At 35.6% G+C, this 22412-nt stretch overlaps 2 protein-coding genes and 1 long non-coding RNA gene across 4 annotated transcripts; 1 reads left to right on the forward strand and 2 right to left on the reverse strand.

Annotated features, from left to right (window-relative positions):
* Window positions 1–6056: 6056 nt before the first annotated feature.
* On the reverse strand, window positions 6057–7145 carry LOC144565584 (uncharacterized). Of its 2 annotated transcripts, none has more exons than XR_013514915.1 (2): window positions 6791–7145; window positions 6057–6587 (listed from the first exon to the last, which is right to left on the reverse strand). It is a non-coding gene; the product is annotated as an uncharacterized LOC144565584 (long non-coding RNA). The 2 variants fall into 2 exon arrangements; XR_013514914.1 differs by having other exon boundaries at window positions 6057–6644.
* Window positions 7146–15099: 7954 nt separating this feature from the next.
* On the forward strand, window positions 15100–18343 carry LOC144565366 (BTB/POZ domain-containing protein At3g05675-like). The gene is made up of 2 exons (XM_078315099.1): window positions 15100–16321; window positions 17813–18343. Exons 1-2 carry the CDS (start codon window positions 15140–15142, stop codon window positions 18086–18088), a joined length of 1458 nt encoding a protein of 485 aa, XP_078171225.1. The 5' UTR covers window positions 15100–15139; the 3' UTR covers window positions 18089–18343.
* Window positions 18344–20089: 1746 nt separating this feature from the next.
* LOC144565319 (uncharacterized) lies at window positions 20090–21045 on the reverse strand. The gene has a single exon (XM_078315042.1). The coding sequence runs from the start codon at window positions 20842–20844 to the stop codon at window positions 20377–20379; it is 468 nt and encodes a 155-aa protein (XP_078171168.1). The 5' UTR covers window positions 20845–21045; the 3' UTR covers window positions 20090–20376.
* Between the last annotated feature and the right edge of the window lie 1367 nt (window positions 21046–22412).

Raw genomic sequence — 22412 nt, forward strand, 5'->3', positions numbered from 1 at the left:
ACCACACTTACTCGCTCCAGAAACGAAGAAATCGGAGAGGAGAAGAAGGAAAACACTACTGTTGCAGGGGTAACTCTACGTAAAAAGTTCTAAAATTTGTCCCCTCAATTCGGGGTGTAAACAGAGTAACACGAGCTTGTGTTCCTTCCTTTGTCTGCCGTCCCCTTCCTCTGCGCGACAGGTTTTTGGAGCACGTCCTAAACATTCAACCTTGTAACTTTTAAGTAGATGGGATATCTTATTATTTGATAAGTAGAATAATCATATTGGTGTGTGTTCTTATTATAATTTTATGTCACTAGCTTTTTTAAGTGATTCTTTATTCTTAATTAAACTTTGACTCACGTAATTGAAGCTTTGACTATATGCTTAATTTATTTGTTATTTAAAAAACATATCCTGATTTGGTATTAAAGCTAGTCAATCATGACTACTTGATGTATATTCAAAGTGGGTAGGTCAAGCAAATACATCATGGAAAATACTAATTATAGATTAAATGATAGTTTAATTGATAGATCAGGACCAGCAAAGGTCTGAGAGTAGGGAAGGAACTAAGGCAGCTAGCCAGCTTTTAGTGGACCAAAGCAACCTTTTCGTTGAGATTTTTTAACCAAATGAAAATGGACATGCTATTAGTTTATTTTTATTTTACACTTTTGTGAGGATGGATTGTATGGACAAGTATCCTCTTTAAAATTGTAAAAGATTATCTTCTCGACCCCTTTGAATCCGAACGGTCCAGATCCAGTAATTCTAAAAGATTCTCTATTACGGTATCGGGGAGGATCTGAATTCGAATTGTATCGGATACTATAGGCCAAATTTTTGAGGCGATTCGGATACAATTCTGATTCAACGGTTGAGATGTTATGCATACTGGGTCGGGTCTAAAATATAATTTTCTATAAATATACACTTACACCTTATTTGGATGGAGAGTAAGAAAGCAAGAAGAGATGAAAAATAGAAGATAATGAAATGGAATAGAAATAAAGATTAACATATTTAAATTTTTTTTTGTTTGAATGATTAATGAAAGAAAATAAATTTAAATTTTCTTTTTGTTTAATTTTTATTTGATTAATTAAAATTTAGAAAGTTAATGAGAAATTCAGTGGTTGTTGTAAGTTTGTAACAATAAAACTTGGATAATAATTATATATGTAAGATATAGAGTTGGGCATTTGTGTTTTTATGTTTTTAGATAAAATGTTTTCATCCACAGAACTTTGTTCACGTTTTGTCCACAAATCTTATCCACTCTCCATTTAACCGATTTTAACTACCTTCTGACTGTTATTGTATTGGATTTCCATTTACGGTAACTCTTTCATCTCAGTTCCCATTCATTTCTTCCTCCTCTCATGCTCTCTCCCTCTCTTTCTTCCTGCTCCTCCTCTCACGCTCTCTTCCTCTCCTTCCACTTGATCTGCCACCTTGCACCGTGCCCTTCAAATCCTCTCCTGGTCCTATTCTTTCCGTGACTCTCCGATCCTGCTCCACATCGAGCTCTTTCACCAGATCCAGATTCGATGACTATGATGAGATGAGACAAGGTCACGATCAACTCCGAGTATAGTGTTCAATCCTAACAGCCTCCTCTCTGACAAGTCTTCAATCGGGCGCTGCACCACCTACCGGACCGGGCACCACTGATCGGAGCTCTCTCTCTCTCTGCTTGTCTCGCTACCCCCTTTATCTCTCTACAAATGACACCGATCCCGTTCAAGCAACGACCCAGCAGCACCACCTATTGGACCGGGCACCACCGATCGGAGCTCTTTCTCTCTGCTTGTCTCACTACCTACTTTATCTCTCTACAGTATTGATCTTGCCATTTTATAGTATTCACCCTATTAATTTTACAGTATTCATCTTGTGATTTTACAATATTCATCTTGTGAAAATCTGAAGGAAAGAGATGATAGAGAGGCGATACGGAGTATTGATCTTGTCATTTTACAGTATTCACCCTGTTAATTTTACAGTATTCATCTTGTGAAAATCTGGAGGAAAAAAAATAATAAAGAGGCGACATAGAGTATTGATCTTGTCATTTTACAGTATTAACCCTATTAATTTTACAGTATTCATCTTGTGAAAATATGGAGGAAAGAGATCACAGAGAGGCGATATGGAGTATTGATCTTGTCATTTTACAGTATTCGTCTTGTGATTTTATAGTATTCATCTTGTGAACAGTTATTAATGTTTAACAATGTGGTTGTGAATAATTGGTGTATTGATGTTTTATAGTTTACATCTGTTAGTTTTACTATTTATATATTTTAAATTTACCGTATTTTAATTTTGCAGTGTGTTTATCTTAGTTTTATAGTGTTTTAGGTTTCAAATTTACAGTTTTACAGTATGCATCTATTAGTTTATAGTTTACATTTGAAAATTTTACAGTATTGAAGTTCTATAATATGCATTTGTATGTTTACAGTATATGTAGTGTTAATTTATAGGATATAGATGCATATATATATATTAATAATTGAAGAAAAAATTAAAATTAATTTTAATTTTGAAAAAGAAAATTTGATTCAAAAAAAATAATTTTGTATAATTTCTGGGATTATTTTGAAAAAAATACAAGTTTGAGAAGTGGTTCAGTTTTTAAATTGCTATTAACGGAAAGTTAGAGAAATACATCAAGTGGTACCGTAGCAAATACAATTAGTTTGGAAAGTTGTGCAAATTGCAAGTACATAAAGTGGTTTCACTGGATGTTAGAATTTTAAAGTGTGTTTTATATAAGATTAGTTACAGTATTGAATATGAAATTTTACAAGATTCGTGTAAGTCAAATGACAGTTTTTCTGTGAATAAACTGTGGACAATTAGGAGCTTTTTTTTTTTTTTTTAAATATTTTTAACACAATTTTTTTCCATCGATCACGTCTCAAATCGAAAGATCGATTCTATTGATTATAATCTTGAAAGTTAAACCATTCACATTCGACATAATTTTGTCATGCAAATTGCAAACACAACTAGCTGTCTCTGTCTCTGTTATCCTAAATCTTGGGAACTATATCTAACTGTATATCATGGCATGTGACATGTGTTTGGCGTTGTTTACTTGATTGGAGCGTCAGCCTCAGGCCACTGTTAAGTGTTAGTTGTTTAACGGACGAACAGGGGAGGATGGAAGCAGAGGGAAAAGGATGGTTAACTTTTTTTATAAATTAAAAACTTGCATTTTTATTCTTTAATATTTTAAATTTTTACAAGAATTAATACCAATTTATTTTTTAATAAAGAAAAAAAAATATTAAATTTTCAATCTCGCTTCATAATTAACCCATGTGCCTCTTGACTTCTAATAATAATTCTATTGAGGGGGTTTAGTAAGTGGTTGGGCCCACCTATCAGAAAAACAAGGTCAACTTCATGTGCCTGGGCCAAAGAGAAGAAATTTGACAATAAATTATGCATCTTTTCATCAACTCCTAGTCTCCTATTTATCTGCAGAGTGGTATCATTTTTCTACCGCCAATATGCCAAGTAGGAGCCATATATTCTGTCAAAAAGAAAATGCCATTTATTCAATTGAATTATGTAAACAATAATATATAAACTTAAAAAAAACAACAACAACAACGTTCAACCGTTCTGACAGATCAATTAAAATTGTTTCTTTACAAGTATCAAATCATGAAATTGAACGCATGCTTATAAAATTCTCTAAAACTATGTTCAGAAAGAGATAAGTGCCTACCCTTAATTTTCAATATCATATTACTTACTTTATAATATTTAACAAATTTAAATTAATAATGTTAAATGATTGTGATTATTCGAACACAATTATGAAATTAAATTTTAATCTAGGATAAAGAATTCATGTTCGGTTATTTTATTTGTGGGTAAAGTCTAAAGATACTTGTATAATAAAGGGAAACAGCTTGGGTCCGATGGCCATCGGACTCAAAGTGGTTCCAACGAGTTCTCTCACCGTCGGATCTGCTTTAGGATTTGCGCCCGCAATTTCGTATCTGCTTTAAAATCCGTACACACGAATCCTAAAGTAGATCCGACGGTGAGAGAACCCGTTGGAACCACTTTGGATCCGATGGCCATCGGACCCAAGCTGATTCCATAATAAAAATACAATTCAGACATAAACTAAAATTTCGACCGAAAAAACACCTAAAAAAATTTAAATCAGCATTAAGGAATCGGTTTTCGAAAAAAAAAGCAATTAAAGAAACTAAACAAATTTACGGACGTTAAAAGAAAATGCTAACGAACAACATCTCTAGCTAGCACTGTTATCAAAACCGGACCGGCCGGTTCGGCCAGAATAAATTAGAACTGGACAGGTTTACGGTTTGGTTCACTATTTGGACCGGATATACAATAGACCCGGTTATAATTAATTAAACCGGCCGGTTTTATATAAAAAAAACCGGAGTAAAAACAAAAACAAAAAACGGGTCTTTAATGATTTTGTGTCCACTGCCATGCCATCTATTTCCAAATTTGAAAAGGAGCATCTTTTGAGGAAAAAATGTAACAACTTTTTAGGAGAAAAAAATGAAATCTAATATGTATTATTATGTAGCTAAATCTACGTCGTCATTTATGTTTTGTAACATATTTTTATAAATAATTATGTGTTTGAGAATAATCCAACATTTATTGCAATATTATTTTTTTTAAAATAAAATATTAATTCTAATATGGATCATTAGAAGTTCACTTGATCATAAAAACTAAAGAATTTCTATGTAGTTATTCAATTTTAATATGAAGTATAAAACTATAAAAATTCTTTGATGAAAAAAAATATTTCATAATATTTTATTTTACTAATTCTAAGAATGAGTTCTACATTTGAGATACAATAAATATATTATTTTCTAATATACAATTATTATTTGTAATATATAAATTTATTTTTATAGTACAGTGTTAATATGTATATTACAAATTTTATTACATAAAAACATAATTATTTATAATAATAATTATATTTTATAAATAAATATGCAAGTATTTAAAAAATCAGCAGTCAAACCGGTTGAACCATTGGTCCGACCAATGAACCATCAAATTGGAGCTTTACTAGGTCGACGTCCAGTCCGGTTTTGATAACATTGCTAGCTAGGCTTAAATATCTAATGAAAAAGGAAACGAGCCCATTCTTAATTTTGTGCACATATTTGCATGACTCTCTACATTCGAACTCTTCAATAGTCTAAAAAACCTTTGAATCAGAAGTAATTTATTTACAATTAAGGCCTTCATCACTATGTTGCATGGATACGGGTACGGATATCGTGTCGGATACGACACGGGTACGGCGACATGGCAATTCTCAAAAATAGAGGATACGACACGGCTATTAACATATATTATTTTTAATTAATTTATATATTGTATTTAGATAATCATAACTTAAATCAAATCTGTAGAAAAAAGAAAGACTTCATTCAAGTATAAGATAAATACTATATTGACTAGATCTTAACATAAGTGATGCCCTAGTATAGTGGCAAAGATTTTGACCCACACTTGGGACCTCCCAAGTTCGAACCAAGCTAGCAGCGAAAAAAAAAGAACTCTGCTCGGTCCACGGGCGCGATCCACACGCACGGGCTGGTGTCCACACACACGAACTGGTCCACGACCTCCCAAGTTCGAACCAAGCTAGCAGCGAAAAAAAAAGAACTATGCTCGGTCCACTGGCGCGGTCCACACGCACGGGCTGGTGTCCACGGGCGCGATCCACACGCACGGACTGGTCCACGAGTGCGGATCGCGGGTTCGCGGGTTCGCGGGTCACAGGCAAGTATCCATCCGTGTCCGAACCGTATCAGATGTGTCAACGCGGTATCGGAGACCGTATCAACATAGTTGGGACACGCCAGCTGGCGTGTCTAATACGTATCGTGGCTGTGTCGGAGGCGTGTCGGTGTTGGATACGTGTCGGACACGGGTACGATGGGTTTCTAGGAGTGTCAGGGTAACATAGCCTTCACATGAAGGGGCTTGGTCTCTGTGTGAGAACCAAGGAGTGTTTACAGCCACAGTTCACAACACAGTAAGAAGTAATTTATTCATAACACTTTATACATCAATCACAATTAAATCTTCCTAGTAGATCTGTTTACTTCTTCCTACCTTTTATTCAATTTGATTTATTTACCGTTATAATTATCATTTGGAACAATGTGATGCGTCTGACCTGAAAATTTAAAACACGGACAATTGTAAAACAACAATGAAACAATATATAACATAATAAACACAATCCATCTAATCAAACTAAAAAATGGGTCTATTTGCATAAATTTTAAGAGAAAAAAAAAAAAAAAACATATCTTGCATATAGACTCACCATTGGGTCGGATAAGTATCCTCTCTGGTATTGGACAGTGGGGCTGTCAACTTTATGGCCCAGATTAACTCCGAGCAGGGTCTAACTCAATCTGGTGCCCCTTGAAGATTTGTACAAAGTTAAAAGAACCGTCCACACTACTAATTTTAAAGAATTCCCTTCTCCTGTACCAGGGAGGTCCGGATTCCATTGGGTCTCCCTTTCCAAATTGCACTCACTTTCAGGTTGTTCGCTGCCAGTGTTGCCAAAAGGTGAGTGTAATTTGCAAAAGTGCTCCAATGCATATTTACTGCCAGATCAGGTAACAATGGTTACTGCCTCCATTTTTCAACAAAAAAGATATAAATAATATTAAACTCTAAACAGCAGTCGCTTGTCATTCATATTATTAAGGGTTATAATTCAGCAGAGGAAATATTTTTTTTTTCAAATTACCTAATAATTCAAATGACAAGACACAACTTTTTACAAACTCGAACTGCTTGCCTAAAACCAACATTAGAGGTTTAAGCCGTCTTGTGCGGAAGGCTACCTTCAGTTTTTCTCTCCCAATAACCCATTTGAAATCATGTTAAAAATAAATAGATAAATAAATGAAAAGTTGGAAAAATAATTACTTGGATGTCGGAAATATAGTGTCAAGTTGTTAAGAGTTCAGGTTCTGTAGAGTATTGAAAAAAGCATTTATTTATTTATTTTGCAAAGTCACACCTAATAAGTTTTGATTTTGAAGTATCATAAAACTTGAACTTAGTAAAAATGCTCATAATGTTAACAATCAACGGTTAAATCAAGATGAAGTTAAAAAAAGATCAACTTCTCATTTTCCAGTTTTAAATCAAACCACTTGAAAAAATATGTGCAAACTACGGTAGGATCGATTTATGATCCTTATATCAGCTTAGACTTAACACTGAAGAGGTAAGTATATTTAGGGGTGAAAAGTCAACAAAATGTCAGGTGTTTCCAGTAAGAAAAATAGTTCTTGCAATTTACAAAATGCGAAACTACTTAAAGCTTGAAAAGTAAAAAAAGAAAGCTGTAGATAATAATTTGACAAAATTTTGGCAATTCAAATCTAAAATATACAGTATAGTTTGTATTGTTGTTAATATCAACTAAGAACTATATGTGCTTGGAAATTCATACATACATAACAATTCACAATGACCATTAATTCCTCCTCTATTTAAAATGACAGAAAGAAACAAATGCTGAATGCAAAGCAAAAGTAAACTTACTCGGACACTTGTGAACAGCTTCAGATTGAGGGATTTTGAACTTGACCTACTTGTCAGGAACGAACATTTGCGAGCGGTGTGTCTCTCCTCAATGAAGATTTCTAATGTCCCCACGTACACATCACAATCCATGATAGAAGTGTTCTGCCATATGCACGTAGGTTCACTTCTCCAGCAACACTGATGTGTTACATGGCTTATCAGCAGCTGCTGTGTTTGGACTTCATCTAAGACACCACTGCAAATTAATTTACATCACAATTACTCCCTCAAATAGACGTTTTATTTTCCAGGAAAAGTTCTTCAACTCAATTAGGCATGAACTGTCATGTTTTAGTTGCTTGTTAAAGAGAAAGGAGAATTTATTGGCATATGTTGTGGAAGTATTAGTTTGAAATTGTACAGAAAAAAAGGTGCTGTGAGCTCTTTACCGATATATAGAGCTTGAATTAATTCATGTTTGCAGTTCACAGGCACAGATTGTTCACCTTGTTCGCGGTTTCTCTGAAGGTTGTTCTATGCAGAGTTGTTTTGCAGTTTCTTGTCACTTGTTGTGGGCTTTGGTTCTTGCTCAGAGCTGCATAGATGAGTTAATGTTGTTAGTATGATTTTTTTTTTTGGTGTGAAACAAATTGTTTATATGGTCTTTTATAGTGAAATAAATGAGCGTGGCAAATAAACTAATCATGCTATTGTGAAGATGATATATTTTATGCTAAGAAGCCAGTACTTTCTTCTTCAATTTCTTTCCAGAAATGATAATGTATATCGCTACTTTGTCTTAGCCGAGGTACACTTTTCTTCAATCAAGCTATTTTTGCTCTACGATATTAATTATTGCTGTTGCCCCCAAACCATAGCAACAGTAGATTGTTGCTTGCTAAGGTGGAAGGTTTTAATTCAAGATACTTTACAAACAATTTGCTCAGTACTGCAAAAGTCCATTGTTGGCTCTTATTTATAAAAGAAGCCACAATTGTACCTAAATCCGGATTTAATTAATTCAAACTTTGTATTTGATAGCAAAAGGAAATCAATAAAATATGCAAATCCTAAGCACTATCAAAACCTAACAACCTCATAAACTGCAACTAATAAATTTGGAACCTTTTTTTAGTTAAAAAAATTATAGGGAGAGAAAGAGGGTACCGGCTGTGGAGGAGGTAAGTGAAGACGAGCTCGGAGGCGCCAATGGAGGGGAGACGGAGGTTGGGATCTGCGGAGAGGTGACAGACAACAGGGAGGGAAGAGAGCGCTCCGAGAGAAGAGCTCAGCTTGAAGAGAACGAACGAAGTGCTCGATGGCAAATGAGGTCGACAAAGCGGCGGAGGCGGCGTTGGAGGTCGGAAAGATTGGAACGGTACCGCTGGTCGGAAGTTCATGGAAAGCGTAGAAAACTCGGAGTAGAGAGCGGAGGGCAGATCCGGATCGAAGAGGAGAGGAGGAAAGAGTGCGGATCCTCTGAGATATATCATATTTTGCGTGACCGACGTGTCCGGTGCCTATTCGCGGATAGCGCGGGGGCCAGTATTATTAGAGATTTGAGATTCGTGCAGAACGTATTTAAACGGTTAGAATTTCCCAGAAAGTCACGCAAAATATGAGATATCTCAGAGGATACGAATTAAGGAGGAAATGGGGCGAACCGCTTAGGGCGTGCTCCACAACGGAGAGTAAACCCCTCATTAAAGGGAAGGAAGGGGAGACGAAGGCAGACCGGAGCTGCTCGCCACGGTTACTCGCTCCAGAATGAAGAAATGGGAGAGGAGAGGAAGAGAAAACGCTACTGTTGCAGGGGTAACTCTACGTTGAAAGATTCCGTAATTCGTAACCCCAATTCAAGATGTAGACGGAGTAACACGAGCCATGTTAGCCTCCCTCCGTCTCCCGTCCCCTTCCTCTGCGCGACAGGTTCTGAAACACCCTTAAGAGCCTTCGATAGAAACGAAGATAAAAAAAATTATCGGGACCTATAGAGAGAGCAAATCAAAGAAAGATCCCAACCATGAAATGTGCATCAGACGGAGTAAACCATAGATGTTACTGTAGATATACAGTAACACCTTCATCCAAGATTAAATATATATAGATAGATTAGAAAAAAAAAAAATTCTTTTCTTTCCATTCCCTCTCTTCCTCTACTCTCCATCTAAACAAAGTGTTATACGTCGAAGAACAACCGAAAAATACAATGGACTATAAAATAATGTTAACATGATATGATAATTAAATTTCAAGGGTGATGATATAAAAAACCGGTATAATTAAAGTAATATACATATCACGTATAGAGATTCCATATTACAATTTAAATCTCAATATATTGTGTTATGAAAAATGTAAGAGATAAATGAAAAATAATAACACAAATGTAGGAATATTACAACTCTAGTTGAACAAAATTAGCATCTGGTAATTACAATCCTAGTGGATTAACATTTTTTTAATAGAGAATGGAGGTCAACTATCCAACAAATATTCACAATATATTTTTTTTTTATCTGTATTTTAAATATGCAAATTCTTACACAGAGAATATTGTCTTTAGCATTAGACTAAAGTCTGGTTCTTAACAACGGATCAAATCTGGTGCAGATTAAGATTTAATTATTTTAAAAAATCCTTGACAATTTATTTTTTAATTTAATTGAAATGAAACTAAAAATCACAAAATAAATTTATAGATACGTCAATGGACATACATATAGACTGACAAACAAATTTCATATAGTTTAAGCATCATTTGATTACATTAATGACAGTTAATTTCATACTGTGAAAATTTTAAATCATTTGATATACAACTAAACATATATTAAATTGCATCTACTATAACTGCATCATATAAATTACGCCGAATGTTTTTTAGTTACTACCCGATTAAATCAAAATTAATCGATTACCATCCGATTGGGTTTTTTCTCAATTCCTACCACCCACACAGACTGGGTATGCGTACGGATCACGATTGGTGTGCAGACTGGGTGTGCACACAAATTTGATGCGCATACTGGGTAGGCGCACCAATTGGTGTGCAAACCGAGGACGCACACCAATCGTGATCCGTGCGTGTACCCAGTCCGCATGAGTGGTAGGAATTGAGAAAAAATCTAATCAGATGATAATCAATTAATTTTAATTTAATTGGATGGAAACTAAAAAAAAATCGGTAAATTATGCCTATGAATTTTAAATTTTATAAGTATAGTTATTATCTCTCTCTGTTTAAACAGTAATGGCAAGCAGTGATTTATTGAATGCATTATTGATGAATTCCACCAAAATATGACGTCCATAAACTCAAGTGGATGTTCATGGTTACTGTTTATATTAATTGATTGAAATGGGTCATATTTTTTTAAAATTAAATATGACGATACCAATTTTTTGTTTTGAACAAGTGAATTGTTGGATGGTTGTGATATCATAACACAATATCCATTTGCATGTAACCGGATTTTAAGTTTTTCTGATGAAACGGGCCGAAATTTTTATTTATACCATATTTAAATTTTTTTTTTTATGATTTTGAGAAATTTTGAAAAACAATAAGGCCGCCGATTCAATCTGCAGCTTCAAAACCGGAGAGCTGCCAGGCTAATCGGCAGATTCTGAATTTGACTTTGGTCAAAATAATAATGAGTTAGGCTAATATGACACTAGTGTTATATCAAACTAAATAACACCACATCTTAAACCCTTAGATCTGCTTTAAGATTCGTACTATCCGCTTTTACTGTTCAAGCACTTCATTTTGTACGAATCTTAAAGCAGATCTAAGGGTTTAAGATGTGATGTTATTTAGTTTGATATAACACTAGTGTCATATTAGCCTAACTCAATAATAATCTGCCAACAACACAAAACCAACCTCCGAATTTGACTTTGATCAAAATAATAATGGTTTCAAAAATAGAAAAAATAATTAATAATTTAAATATGTTAGGAAGAAAATTAAATAAAATAGATAAAAATCTTATAATTTAGATGTACTAGAAAAACTTTGAAATATTTTTAGGCATGATTTTTTCGGTAGTAAAGAAAATTAAACTATTTATTGGTGTTTTATTGGAAAAAAAAATGTATCTGATTTATTGATTCCTGTCACTTCTAGTAAATATAAAAATTATTGTGTTCTTTCTATTTCTGAAAATTATTAAACTATTAATATAAAATCAAACAAATTTGGGGTGGTCTCTGTTTTTGGGACCGCAAATTGGCTTAGTAGTCTGAGTAGTTTTGAATAGCTCCCAAAATCAGATTGTTTTGGTTTTTATTTTTTATTTTTCATTATGGTATAAATAAAAATTTCGGTGGAACGGGCAATAGCTTTATATTCACAAATATATATATATATATATATAGAGAGAGAGAGGAGGGTTCCAATGCCTCATTTTTTTTCATACCTCATCATACCTCATATTTTATATTTTCGTTTTCAAAGTCCAAATTGTCGATCCGAACTGTTCAACAAAATATTTATACTAAAATATGCATGGAGATGAAATTTTATATTTTTTGGATTTTTTTGCTATTTTTTAAGATAGGTACAAAATCACTGTTTTTGAACCGTTCAAAAAACAGTGATTTTCTACCCATCTTAAAAAATAGCAAAAAAATTCTAAAAAATATAAAATTTCATTCCTAACCATATTTTAGTATGGATATCATGTTGAACGGTTCGGATCGACAATTTAGACTTTGAATATGAAGAAAATGAAGATATAAAATATGAGGTATGATGAGGTATAAAAAAAATGAGGCATTGGAACCCTCCTCGTTATATATATATATATATATATATATATATATATATAGGAGGGATCAAGTTACAACAATTTTTGAGTTACAATAACCATTTTCTACATTTTCAAAGTCCAAATCGTCGATCCAAACCGTTAGATGTGATCTCTGCAATAAAATGTGCTTGGAGACCAAATTTTACATTTTTTGGAATTTTTTTACTATTTATTAAGATAGGTACAAAAACTAGTCAAATTCAGACCATTGAATTTTGTACCCATCTTAATAAATAGTAAAAAAATTTAAAAAAATGTAAAATTTGGTATGGAAGCACATTTTATTGTGGAGATCACATCTAACGGTTTGGATCGACGATTTGGACTTTGAAAATGTAGAAAATAGTTGTTGTAACTTTATCCCTCCTCATATATATATATATATATAGAGTACGGCTAACGCGCTTCCTCTAGCATATGGGTCGAAATGCTTCCGGTGGAAAGTTGAAATTTCAAAATCCAAAAAGTCGATCTGAACCGTTCATCTTCTTCTCCATATTAATATCTGCTTGGAGACCAAATTTTACATTTTTCTGAAATTTTTTACTATTTATTAAGCCATTTTTAAAATCGCTGATCCAACGGTGGCTTACCAAACAGTAAAAATCAGAAGCTACCGTTGGATCAGCGATTTTCAAAATGGCTTAATAAATAGTAAAAAATTTCAGAAAAATGTAAAATTTGGTCTCCGAGCAGATATTAATATGGAGAAGAAAATGAACGGTTCAGATCGACTTTTTGGATTTTGAAATTTCAACTTTCCACCGGAAGCATTTCGGCCCATATGCTAGAGGAAGCGCGTTAGCCGTACTATATATATATATATATATATATATATATATATATATATATATATATATATAGGACTTGGCAACGGTGCTATGGGTAGCTAAGAGGCCTCCCGTGCTACGGCTCAATATTCGACTTTTCAAAATTCTAACGGTCGATCCGAACCGTTCATCTTGTTCTCCATATTAATATGTACTTGGAGACCAAATTTTACATTTTTTGGAAATTTTTTACTATTTTTTTAGATTTATTGAAAATCGCTGTTTTTCAGACAAATCTGGACCATGAAAAACAGCGATATTCAATAAATCTAAAAAAATAGTAAAAAATTTCCAAAAAATGTAAAATTTGGTCTCCAAACACATATTAATATGGAGAACAAGATGAACGGTTCGGATCGACCGTTAAGATTTTGAAAAGTCAAATATTGAGCCGCAGCACGGGAGGCCTCTTAGCTACTTATAGCATATTAGCCAAATCCTATATATATATATATATATATGAGGCTGCGCAGAAGCGAAGCTGAATTTTTCTCTCCTCATGCTGTATACCATTTTTTTTTGGTCATATTAAAGGTATTCTATAAGTGTACACTAGCATTCTTTTAAAAAGAGAAAAACCAAATTAAGTTGAATACCTGATGCATTTCGGATTCTATTTGGGCTTTTGTATTATTGCTATTATGAATAGTATTGAGGGTGTTTATGTATTTTCCTAGTGGTGCTGAATGAAAAACCTATAGAAAAATGATGGCTGGATGCACAAATATTTTTAATGGGCGTCATTAGCATAATAATTCGAAAACCATTTCTTTTTTAATTCAATAATCTTTATTAATTTATATGTAGGGAGTAGAAATTAGCAATTTGGACTCCCATTTTGTATTGTATTTTAAGAAAGATAACACGGAGGAAGCATGATTCATGAACAATAATAGCAGAGTCATAGTGGGCCAACGAAGAAAACACACGACTCTACGGGCCCAAGGAGGCCCAACTTAATTTATAATACAGGCCTGAGGCCTCCAAAATTATCCGGTGAAACCTCACAAAATCAAACAAAGCCCGAAAAGAGAATGATCACACGAAACTGGTGGGTTCAACCGTGGGTCCCGCAATAAAGTGACCTTTGTAATCGGTAGTCGGTACTCACTACTCACCTCGTCAGTGAGACTCGGAATCAACGAACTTAAAGCATCGAGTGAGTATTCCTGCAGTACCGCAGTCGAGTCAAAATCATTTTCATGCTCTGAAGAGAAGAGACACAACTATGCGCTTTGAGATTCGTTTCAGATTAAAACGAACGATTCAGATCGCACTCTACCCGGTCAGGTATTGTACTGGATCTGAATCTAGCATTTGCACCACCAGATCATTCCGATCCGTTGCGTTCGCCTCCAGTTGCAACCAGAAACACGGATCCGAATCCTCCCAGGGTACCTGAGTAACGCAAATTAAAACTGACGGAACAGATTAATTCAAACCGGATCAAACTCAATCCAGTTCATGTGAAGACTGTATTGGTATGTTTGGAGATTCGTGCCAGCTAAGTTAACCGTCCGATTGTAATTGTCCTCAGTCAGTCAACCCGAGGGGATGTGAATTCCAGAAACACCTAGACACTTTGGAATTCGTATCCTCTGTGATATCTCAAAATTTGCGCGACTTTATGGAAAATCGCAACCGCTTAAATACGCTCTGCACGAATCTCAAAGCACAGATAATACATCATCCCCGAATAGGCACCGGACACGTCGGTCACGCAAAAGTTGAGATATCTCAGAGGATACGCACTCGACACTTTGCAGATCCATCTTATCCCCTCTCCTCAGCGGTACTGTTCATACATTTGGATTTCAGCTGATTTGAATCCCTCCTCCTCATCACTGTGATAGTCCCCATCCCATTCATCTGGCAGCCACTGCCCGATTTTCAAAAAAAGATAGTCCCCATCCCATGGCGACGCGCAAACGCAACCGAGCAAGCAGCTTCTCCCGATTTCCCTCCCCTTCCCGCGATTCCGTCATCACGACAGAGGAAGGGAAGTATAACAAAGGGAACGACCATCTTATCCCCGATTCCATCATTGGCATTTTCAACGATCCCTCCACCTCCGACCTTATACTCCGCCTTTCCCTCGACCCTTCTCTCATCGCATCCGGCTCTGATGATGCTGCCACCACGCCTCCCATCTCTCCACCAATCCTCGACCTCCACGTCAGTTCATCTTCCCTCCGCCGCGCCCGATTTTTTGACGCCCTGTTGTCCGACCGATGGCAAGACAACAAAAATGCTTCCGATAAATCGCCACGTATTATCACACTCACCGTTGGCCCTTCTGCTACTGGCACGTGTCGACGCAGGAGACACTTTGATGGACACGTGTCGGTCATCCGCCTTCTCCACACGCTCGATTTCGCCTCTTGCGTTCGTTCTCCTACTGACGCGCTCGATCTCCTCCCGGTCGCCTTAGAGCTCCTCTTCGATGATCTAATTCGCTACTGTCTTCGCTTCCTTGACACAGTCCCATGGACCGAGGAAGAAGAAAAGCACGTTCTCACCATGGTCCCCATGCTCCAGCTCCACGAATCAAAAGATCTCCTGTCCAGGATTTTTCCAGTCCAATCAGACGCCTCAAATTCTCCATCTGAGAAAATGCTTGCCGATTTAATCAATTCGGCAATACATGCTCCGCCTAATTCCGCTACTGTTAAAACTTTTGTGGCGAAGATATTGCGAGATTATCCCGCAATTGATTCCATTATGAAGGTTCTGGATAGTTCTTTTGTGCATAGCCTAGATGCAGTTAAAGAACTAATGGGGAAGTATGCGAGTCCTGATTTCAGAGTGGCGGGAGATAATGATGAGAGAGAAGCGATGCAAAGGTTGCATTTGCACGCTGCCATGACAAACATAAAGCACTTGTATTGGATAATTGAGCGAATGGTGGAGATGAGAGTGGCTGATAATGCGGTTAGAGAATGGAGTGACCAGTCGGGGTTGTCAGCTGATTTGTTAAAGACACTAAAAGATGATAATTATAGAAACATTGCACCGGGTTTGCCGGTTTTTGTGACAAGGTGCACACTGAAGCTTGCTGGTGCGGTTGTCTCAGGTCATACTCTTGCGCCTCCGCAGGTTTGTTTAATCTTCGTCACTTGTAGTGCTTCATTGGATGTTATATATACAGTATGGGGGTGTTGAAAATTAGGCAGAGTATAATCCGGTGATATGTCTGTTTTGTTTGAAGTTCTTACATGAATTCTGATTTTAGAGCTGAGAACATAAATTAATCACTATCCTGCCAAGAAAATCCAAATAAAATACAGTATTGTTTCAATATATATTTTTTTATTTAAATTACTTGTGTTAGTTTTATGCTAGAGTAAAAAAGAACCCAGTTAGGAAGTTGTAGTCCCACATCGATCTGTTGAACGTGAGTTATTTTTAGAATGGCTATATTGAACCCCATTATCATCCGCTGGAGCATTTTTGAGAGCAAATCCACTTGGTATGTACTCTGTTAATTGTTCTTATGGTCTTAGCTAAGATGGTAGCACATAGGAGACCTCTCTTTATGAAATTAATAATATTCAACTAAGAGCAAAGCTAGGGTGTGATGTGCTCACCAATGAGCACAATTCTAAAAATATATCGGATCAACTTTAAACGAAGAATCCAAACCATTGAAATCCATGTACTTTATGAGTGATGCATGTACACACAAAATTTTGAAAGTTTAGAATTCATTTGCTACAAGGTCAAGCAGTCAAAGAAATAATGAAAAATGAATATATAAAACAACTTGTAAAATAACTTATAAAAGGTTAATTTCTTTAATCACTTGACCTTGTAGCAAATGAATTCGAAATTTTCAAGTTCTTGCATGTACATGCATCACTCATGAAGTACATAAATTTCAACGGTTTGGATTCTTTGTTTGAAGCCGATCCGATATACTTTTGGAGTTGTGCTCATCAAAACCTCTTGGTGAGCACATCACACCCTAGCTTTGCTCTTCAAGTAATATGTATGTAGTAGTATTTTTAACACCTCGAGAGTTGACAATGGGAACTGCTTTAATCTCTTTCTTTGATTCATAATGAACCACTGAAATTAAGGTAAGATAGGTTTGTAAAGAACAAAGCACTATGGGGGTGTCCTCCCAAATACTTGTAGGCTAGACATGTAATTTGAGATATCCACAGGGAATAACCCTCAAATTTAGCAGCACTTTGTCTTGTGATAGTGTAGCAGTACTTAATTCTGTTCTGAACAATTACGGGGCTAGTTTGGCAATTCCATTGTACTCTGTAGAGGCAGTTCTTGAAAAGTAGAGTATGATGCTGGAGACATGCTTGATGCAATTATGTTCGATCACCTTGTCTTTTGTGTGGTTTACTTGGATTTTGGGATTTAGTCAAGTTAGTACCAAAATAGTAATGTTTTATTTGCAAAATATAGACCAAGATATCTTTTACCAGAATTTTTCCTTAGAATTTCATTTTGATTGCTATAGAATGATGCTGTGTACTGATATTATTACCTCGTCTGACCTTTTTGCATCTTTTTTTGTGTGTTAAATTTGCTTCTTCTAATGAGTTATTCTGTTTACTTATAATGTTTCAGCTGCGAGCGAGTCTGGTAAATGTGTGGCTCCCTGTGCTCAATGCATGCAGAGATTTAGCATTTCTTCCAGGTGGGTCCCAGAGGACTGTGTTTCATGAGCTAGAAGAGACATTCCTTCAGATAATCTCCACTCTTCCCATTGCTGATGCACAGGAGTTGCTCCAGCAGTGCCTCAGTTTCTCAACCCGAAATGTCGATGACTGCCCCCACCTGGTCAATGCTTTCAAGACCTGGTTCAGACGCGCAGACAGGGCCCCACAATGGTATCCCTATTAGAAGAGGGGAAATCTGTGTTCATAATAGTGATGTGTACATACTAGTTTTTTTTTTTTTTTCTGGGCAAACTTGAAAATGACACAGCTCCGAAAGTGCTGAGCAAAAATATGCCCCCAATGTGACTGACTTCCAGGCTCTAAAACCTCCTTAGGATCTGAAGCCAATGTTAATGTGTCAAATAATCCAGAAACCTGAAGTTTTTTCCAGAAACCAACTTTGGTCTTCACTTGTGTAAATTTCTCTTTTCTCTTTGTTAGGGGGGCAATAGAAAACCAAAAAACACCAATATAAGTTTTTTTTTTTTGTGTAAAATTCTAGAGTTGCCTGTCTTTTAGTTATTTGCAGTGGCTACATGTACAAAGTAGTAGTTAGCTTTACATTTTTTGGATGAGTAGAGTGGATACTTGGAGAATTTGGACACTCTTTTGTATATAAGAGTGACTTTGTTGTTATGGCTGCTTGTAAGTTGTAACTAGTTTTTTTTTTCTCTTTCAAAACCTACCTCACGTTCCTCTCTCTGGTAAATATTTGGCATATTAATATATTAGCTTTCGATTTTCTTCTACTTGATTTTTTTGGCTTTATGCTTGGATTAAATTTCATCTGGAATTGAGCACGTTGGCTACTTGATCCATTTATCTGACTACAGAAGTCAGTAGCGCTTTTTTATTGTTGTTTTCAGAATTTAGAAGATAATGAAACACATCCATTTATTTGACTACAGAAGTCAGTAGCGCTTTTTTATTTTTGTTTTCAGAATTTAGAAGATAATGAAACACATCGACAATATTTAATTTGAATCCTTCAGTTAATTATAGTTCTGTTTCCAAAAGCTAGTTTCGTTTCCAAAATTTAATATATCTTATTGCAGGTTGTTTTCCTGGTTTGTAATTCAAATTGTTTCTTTTCGTATCTTTTGGAAATGCTTGTGTGTGATCTCATCACAGGCTGTCAGTGGTATTTTTGACAGGTTTCTCATACTGGGCGCTACCATCTCTGGTTGTCTGTGGTGTGATTCTGTATTTTCTGAGGGTCTTTTCGCATTATTTTGTATACTGTCATAGTAATGGCTGCTGTTTCTGGCTGCTCGATTTGTACTGGCTGTTAGGTGAAGGTTTCTCTGATACCGGATGCTAACTGAAGGTTTCAGTGAAGCTTTCTCATTATACTGAATGCACCTTGGTTGTGATTTTATGAATTATTGTACTTTATCAAGGCTTGAACTGGCCTAGGTGATTAGTTTGAAATATGGATAACACTCTGATCAAGGCTATGTTATGCATATGATATGCTTGATCAGTGGAGGTAATTAGCTCAAACTTAGAAGGTTTTTATTTGGGTGCATTGCTGAACATACTGTAATATGTCTGTATTAATTGGTATTGGCTTTCTTTATGGTAATACAAGGCCTACGGGGCTCTTTTCTTCTTCAAAAAAAAAAATGTTTAGTTATTCGGTCACTATTTCGAGCTTCAACTACTCATGCAATTATTTAGTTCTTTGTTTATTTATATTACTGTAATAGGTTGCTGGGAAAAATTGCTGCTCACTTGAATCTTTACTCAGTTTAGAGGAAGGACTTTTTTTTTTATCTATTTGCTAATTTTTACTCAAAAGTCCTATATTGTTGTAGTTTTGAAAGATATGATGCTCATATTAATTGGAATAATATTAAAACTTCAGATATTCCTTGATAGAGCGCAAGGGTGGATTAGGCAAGAGTGTATTTTGATGCAATCTAATGATTGTCTGATTGAAAATGATCCATACCATTTCTTACAATCGGATATTTCCGGTTTTGACCAAATTTGGAATTTGTATACTCACATGGACTCCTTTTATACGCTGTGAAGCTGTAAAGCAAGTTTATACACGTGTGAACATGATTGTTACCGGTTTTGAATATGACCTTCCTTAATTCTATTTTTTATATTTCATTATGACTTTCAGATCGGAAACCATGTATAAGTAAACCGTTAAAGTTAATTACATTGGAAAAAAGAAAAAGAAAAGCAAACATTATGGAAAGGTTGGAGACATTGGGGAAAAAGAAAAAGAAACAGGAAAAATTGGGTAGCGTATGAACTACGCCAAAAATAAAAAAATCAGAATAAAAAAGATGAAAATTTTGCATCTTTCAAACATTAACCTTGAGAATCATAATTCCATCTTATTAAATACGATGAACCCATTCATTCCCCTTCCCAACCAACCAAAAATTTCAAAAGAACAGTAAACATCCTCACCAAAACGCTTGCATTTCCAATCACACGACCCCTGTAATCTCTCTATGACCAACCTTGGACGGGCCAGCGTTTGTCAGGGTCTGGCAACCAAGACGACCTTTTCTTCTTCTCTTTGTTTACAGGAGTACTATCGCCATCTCCTTCTTTCTCCTTTTCCTTTTCCTTCTCCTTTTCCTTTTCTCCATCCCTTTTGAACACCTTATCAATCAACTTCCATGCAATCGGTTTGATCTGCACATGCGATTGCGAGTGCGTCAAGGTCTTCTCATGAGTTTCCTGTACCATATCCTCGGGAAGTCGCATTGACTGAGAGAGCCTTTCGTAGTCCGGCAGCGGCACCTTCTCTTCATCCGATCCCTCTATGGCATCCATCAGTAGACGATGGCTTGTTGATCTGCGTCGTGTTCCTTTTCCACCGACGAACTGTAGATTTCCACTTGATCTGCTGCTGTTGCTGTCGCTATCGGTATCGCTATCTATATCTGTATTGTTGAAGTTGGTTTGAGCCATGAAAAGAGAGGAAAGGGGTTTTAAATGGATGCTGAGCTCGAAAAACGAGCAACGGCGTATGGGGATGATGCGGAGAGAGAAAGAGAGGAACAGGTGGTGGGGGGATAAAAATATGAATATATTAGTTGGAAATGGGGAAGAGATTGAAGATCATTGAAGTGAAGAGGAAGGAAAGGCGGATTTGATATCTTCTTTATTTTCTCCTCTCTCGAGTTGACTCGTGATTTTATGATGAATTGGCGTGTTGGCTGTTGGCTCTGGGACCTGAATAACCTCGCGTTGAATACTAAATTCCTTTCAAATTGTTAAAAGGTACGTACTTTTGTCTTCGCTTTTCAAAAAGAAAGAGAGAGGAGATAGAGTGTGTGCTTCGAATTCATCCCCTCAGGTTATCTGACTGAGTACAATTAAATTGTACGGTCTAAGATTGGAATATTTAACTTGGCACGAATCTCAAAGCACAAATAATACTGCCTCTGTCATTCTGAACAGGCATTGGCTGATATTAAATCTGGGCTGTCCGTTTCAATTTTGTTGGGTCAGGCACCTGGGAGGATACGGATCCGTGTGCTTCGGAGTCTTCGGTGTCCAAAATTGGGATCCGTATCTTCTGAGGTACCTGACTCAATACAATTAATATGAACGGTCCAGATTTACTCTCAGCCGATATCTACTCGGGATGGCGCAGGAGCCAGTATTATTTGTGTTTTGAGATTCGTGTCAAGTTAAAAGAACAATTATGAACCGTCTGTCTCAATTGTATTCAATCATATAACCTGAGGGGATGTGAGCTTATATGTTCAACAAATGTTGTAGAAATAGACAACATAGTAGGTCTAATGCTATCGGACATGTTTTAGGTTTTTTGAACTCTAGGACCGTTCGATCTGTTTTAAGATTTGTGTGCTCTTATATTAATTTTCGTATGTATGGATATGGATCAAACAGTTCTGAAGTTCATCGAATTCGAAAGTATATATGATGTCCATCAAACCTACTCATTTCTCCTAAAAATAAAGGCAATGAAAGTGAAAATAAGGGCTAAATGCCTGAATTGATAATTTAAATTTAAAACTGATTGTATCAGTTAACATAATGAAATTATTTTTAATTGGGCTAATTAGGTTAGTTTTATTGTGTTAATCAATAAAAAATGTACTAGTTGAAGTAATTAAGCTAATAAAAAAGAAGCTTGATAATTGTACCCCAAACAAAATCTCCGAGCGCGTTCTCCAAGTAGTTTAACAAAAAAAACTTATAATATCATCTAACTTCAATTTCCAGTACTAATATCCAAACATTTAAAGCTATGTTTAGAACATTTTACAATGCTACTTACAAGCATTTAAACATCTGTCTGCAAGCATTAAAATTCTAAATCTGTATAGTTTTAACTCCTACTTTTGTTTTCAAGCCAAAAACAAAAAGATTCATTCCACCCATTTTTTTTCTCTGATCATTCTCATCTATTTTCTCGTCGACTCGTGATGAATTTTGCGAATCTAAAAATATGAATATTTTTTACCATATTTTATCTTTCAAATGAGATCTATGAAGAATAACTTTCG

Source organism: Carex rostrata, chromosome 14 (assembly GCF_964058835.1).
Source record: "Carex rostrata chromosome 14, lpCarRost1.2, whole genome shotgun sequence".
Taxonomy (NCBI): Eukaryota; Viridiplantae; Streptophyta; class Magnoliopsida; order Poales; family Cyperaceae; genus Carex; species Carex rostrata.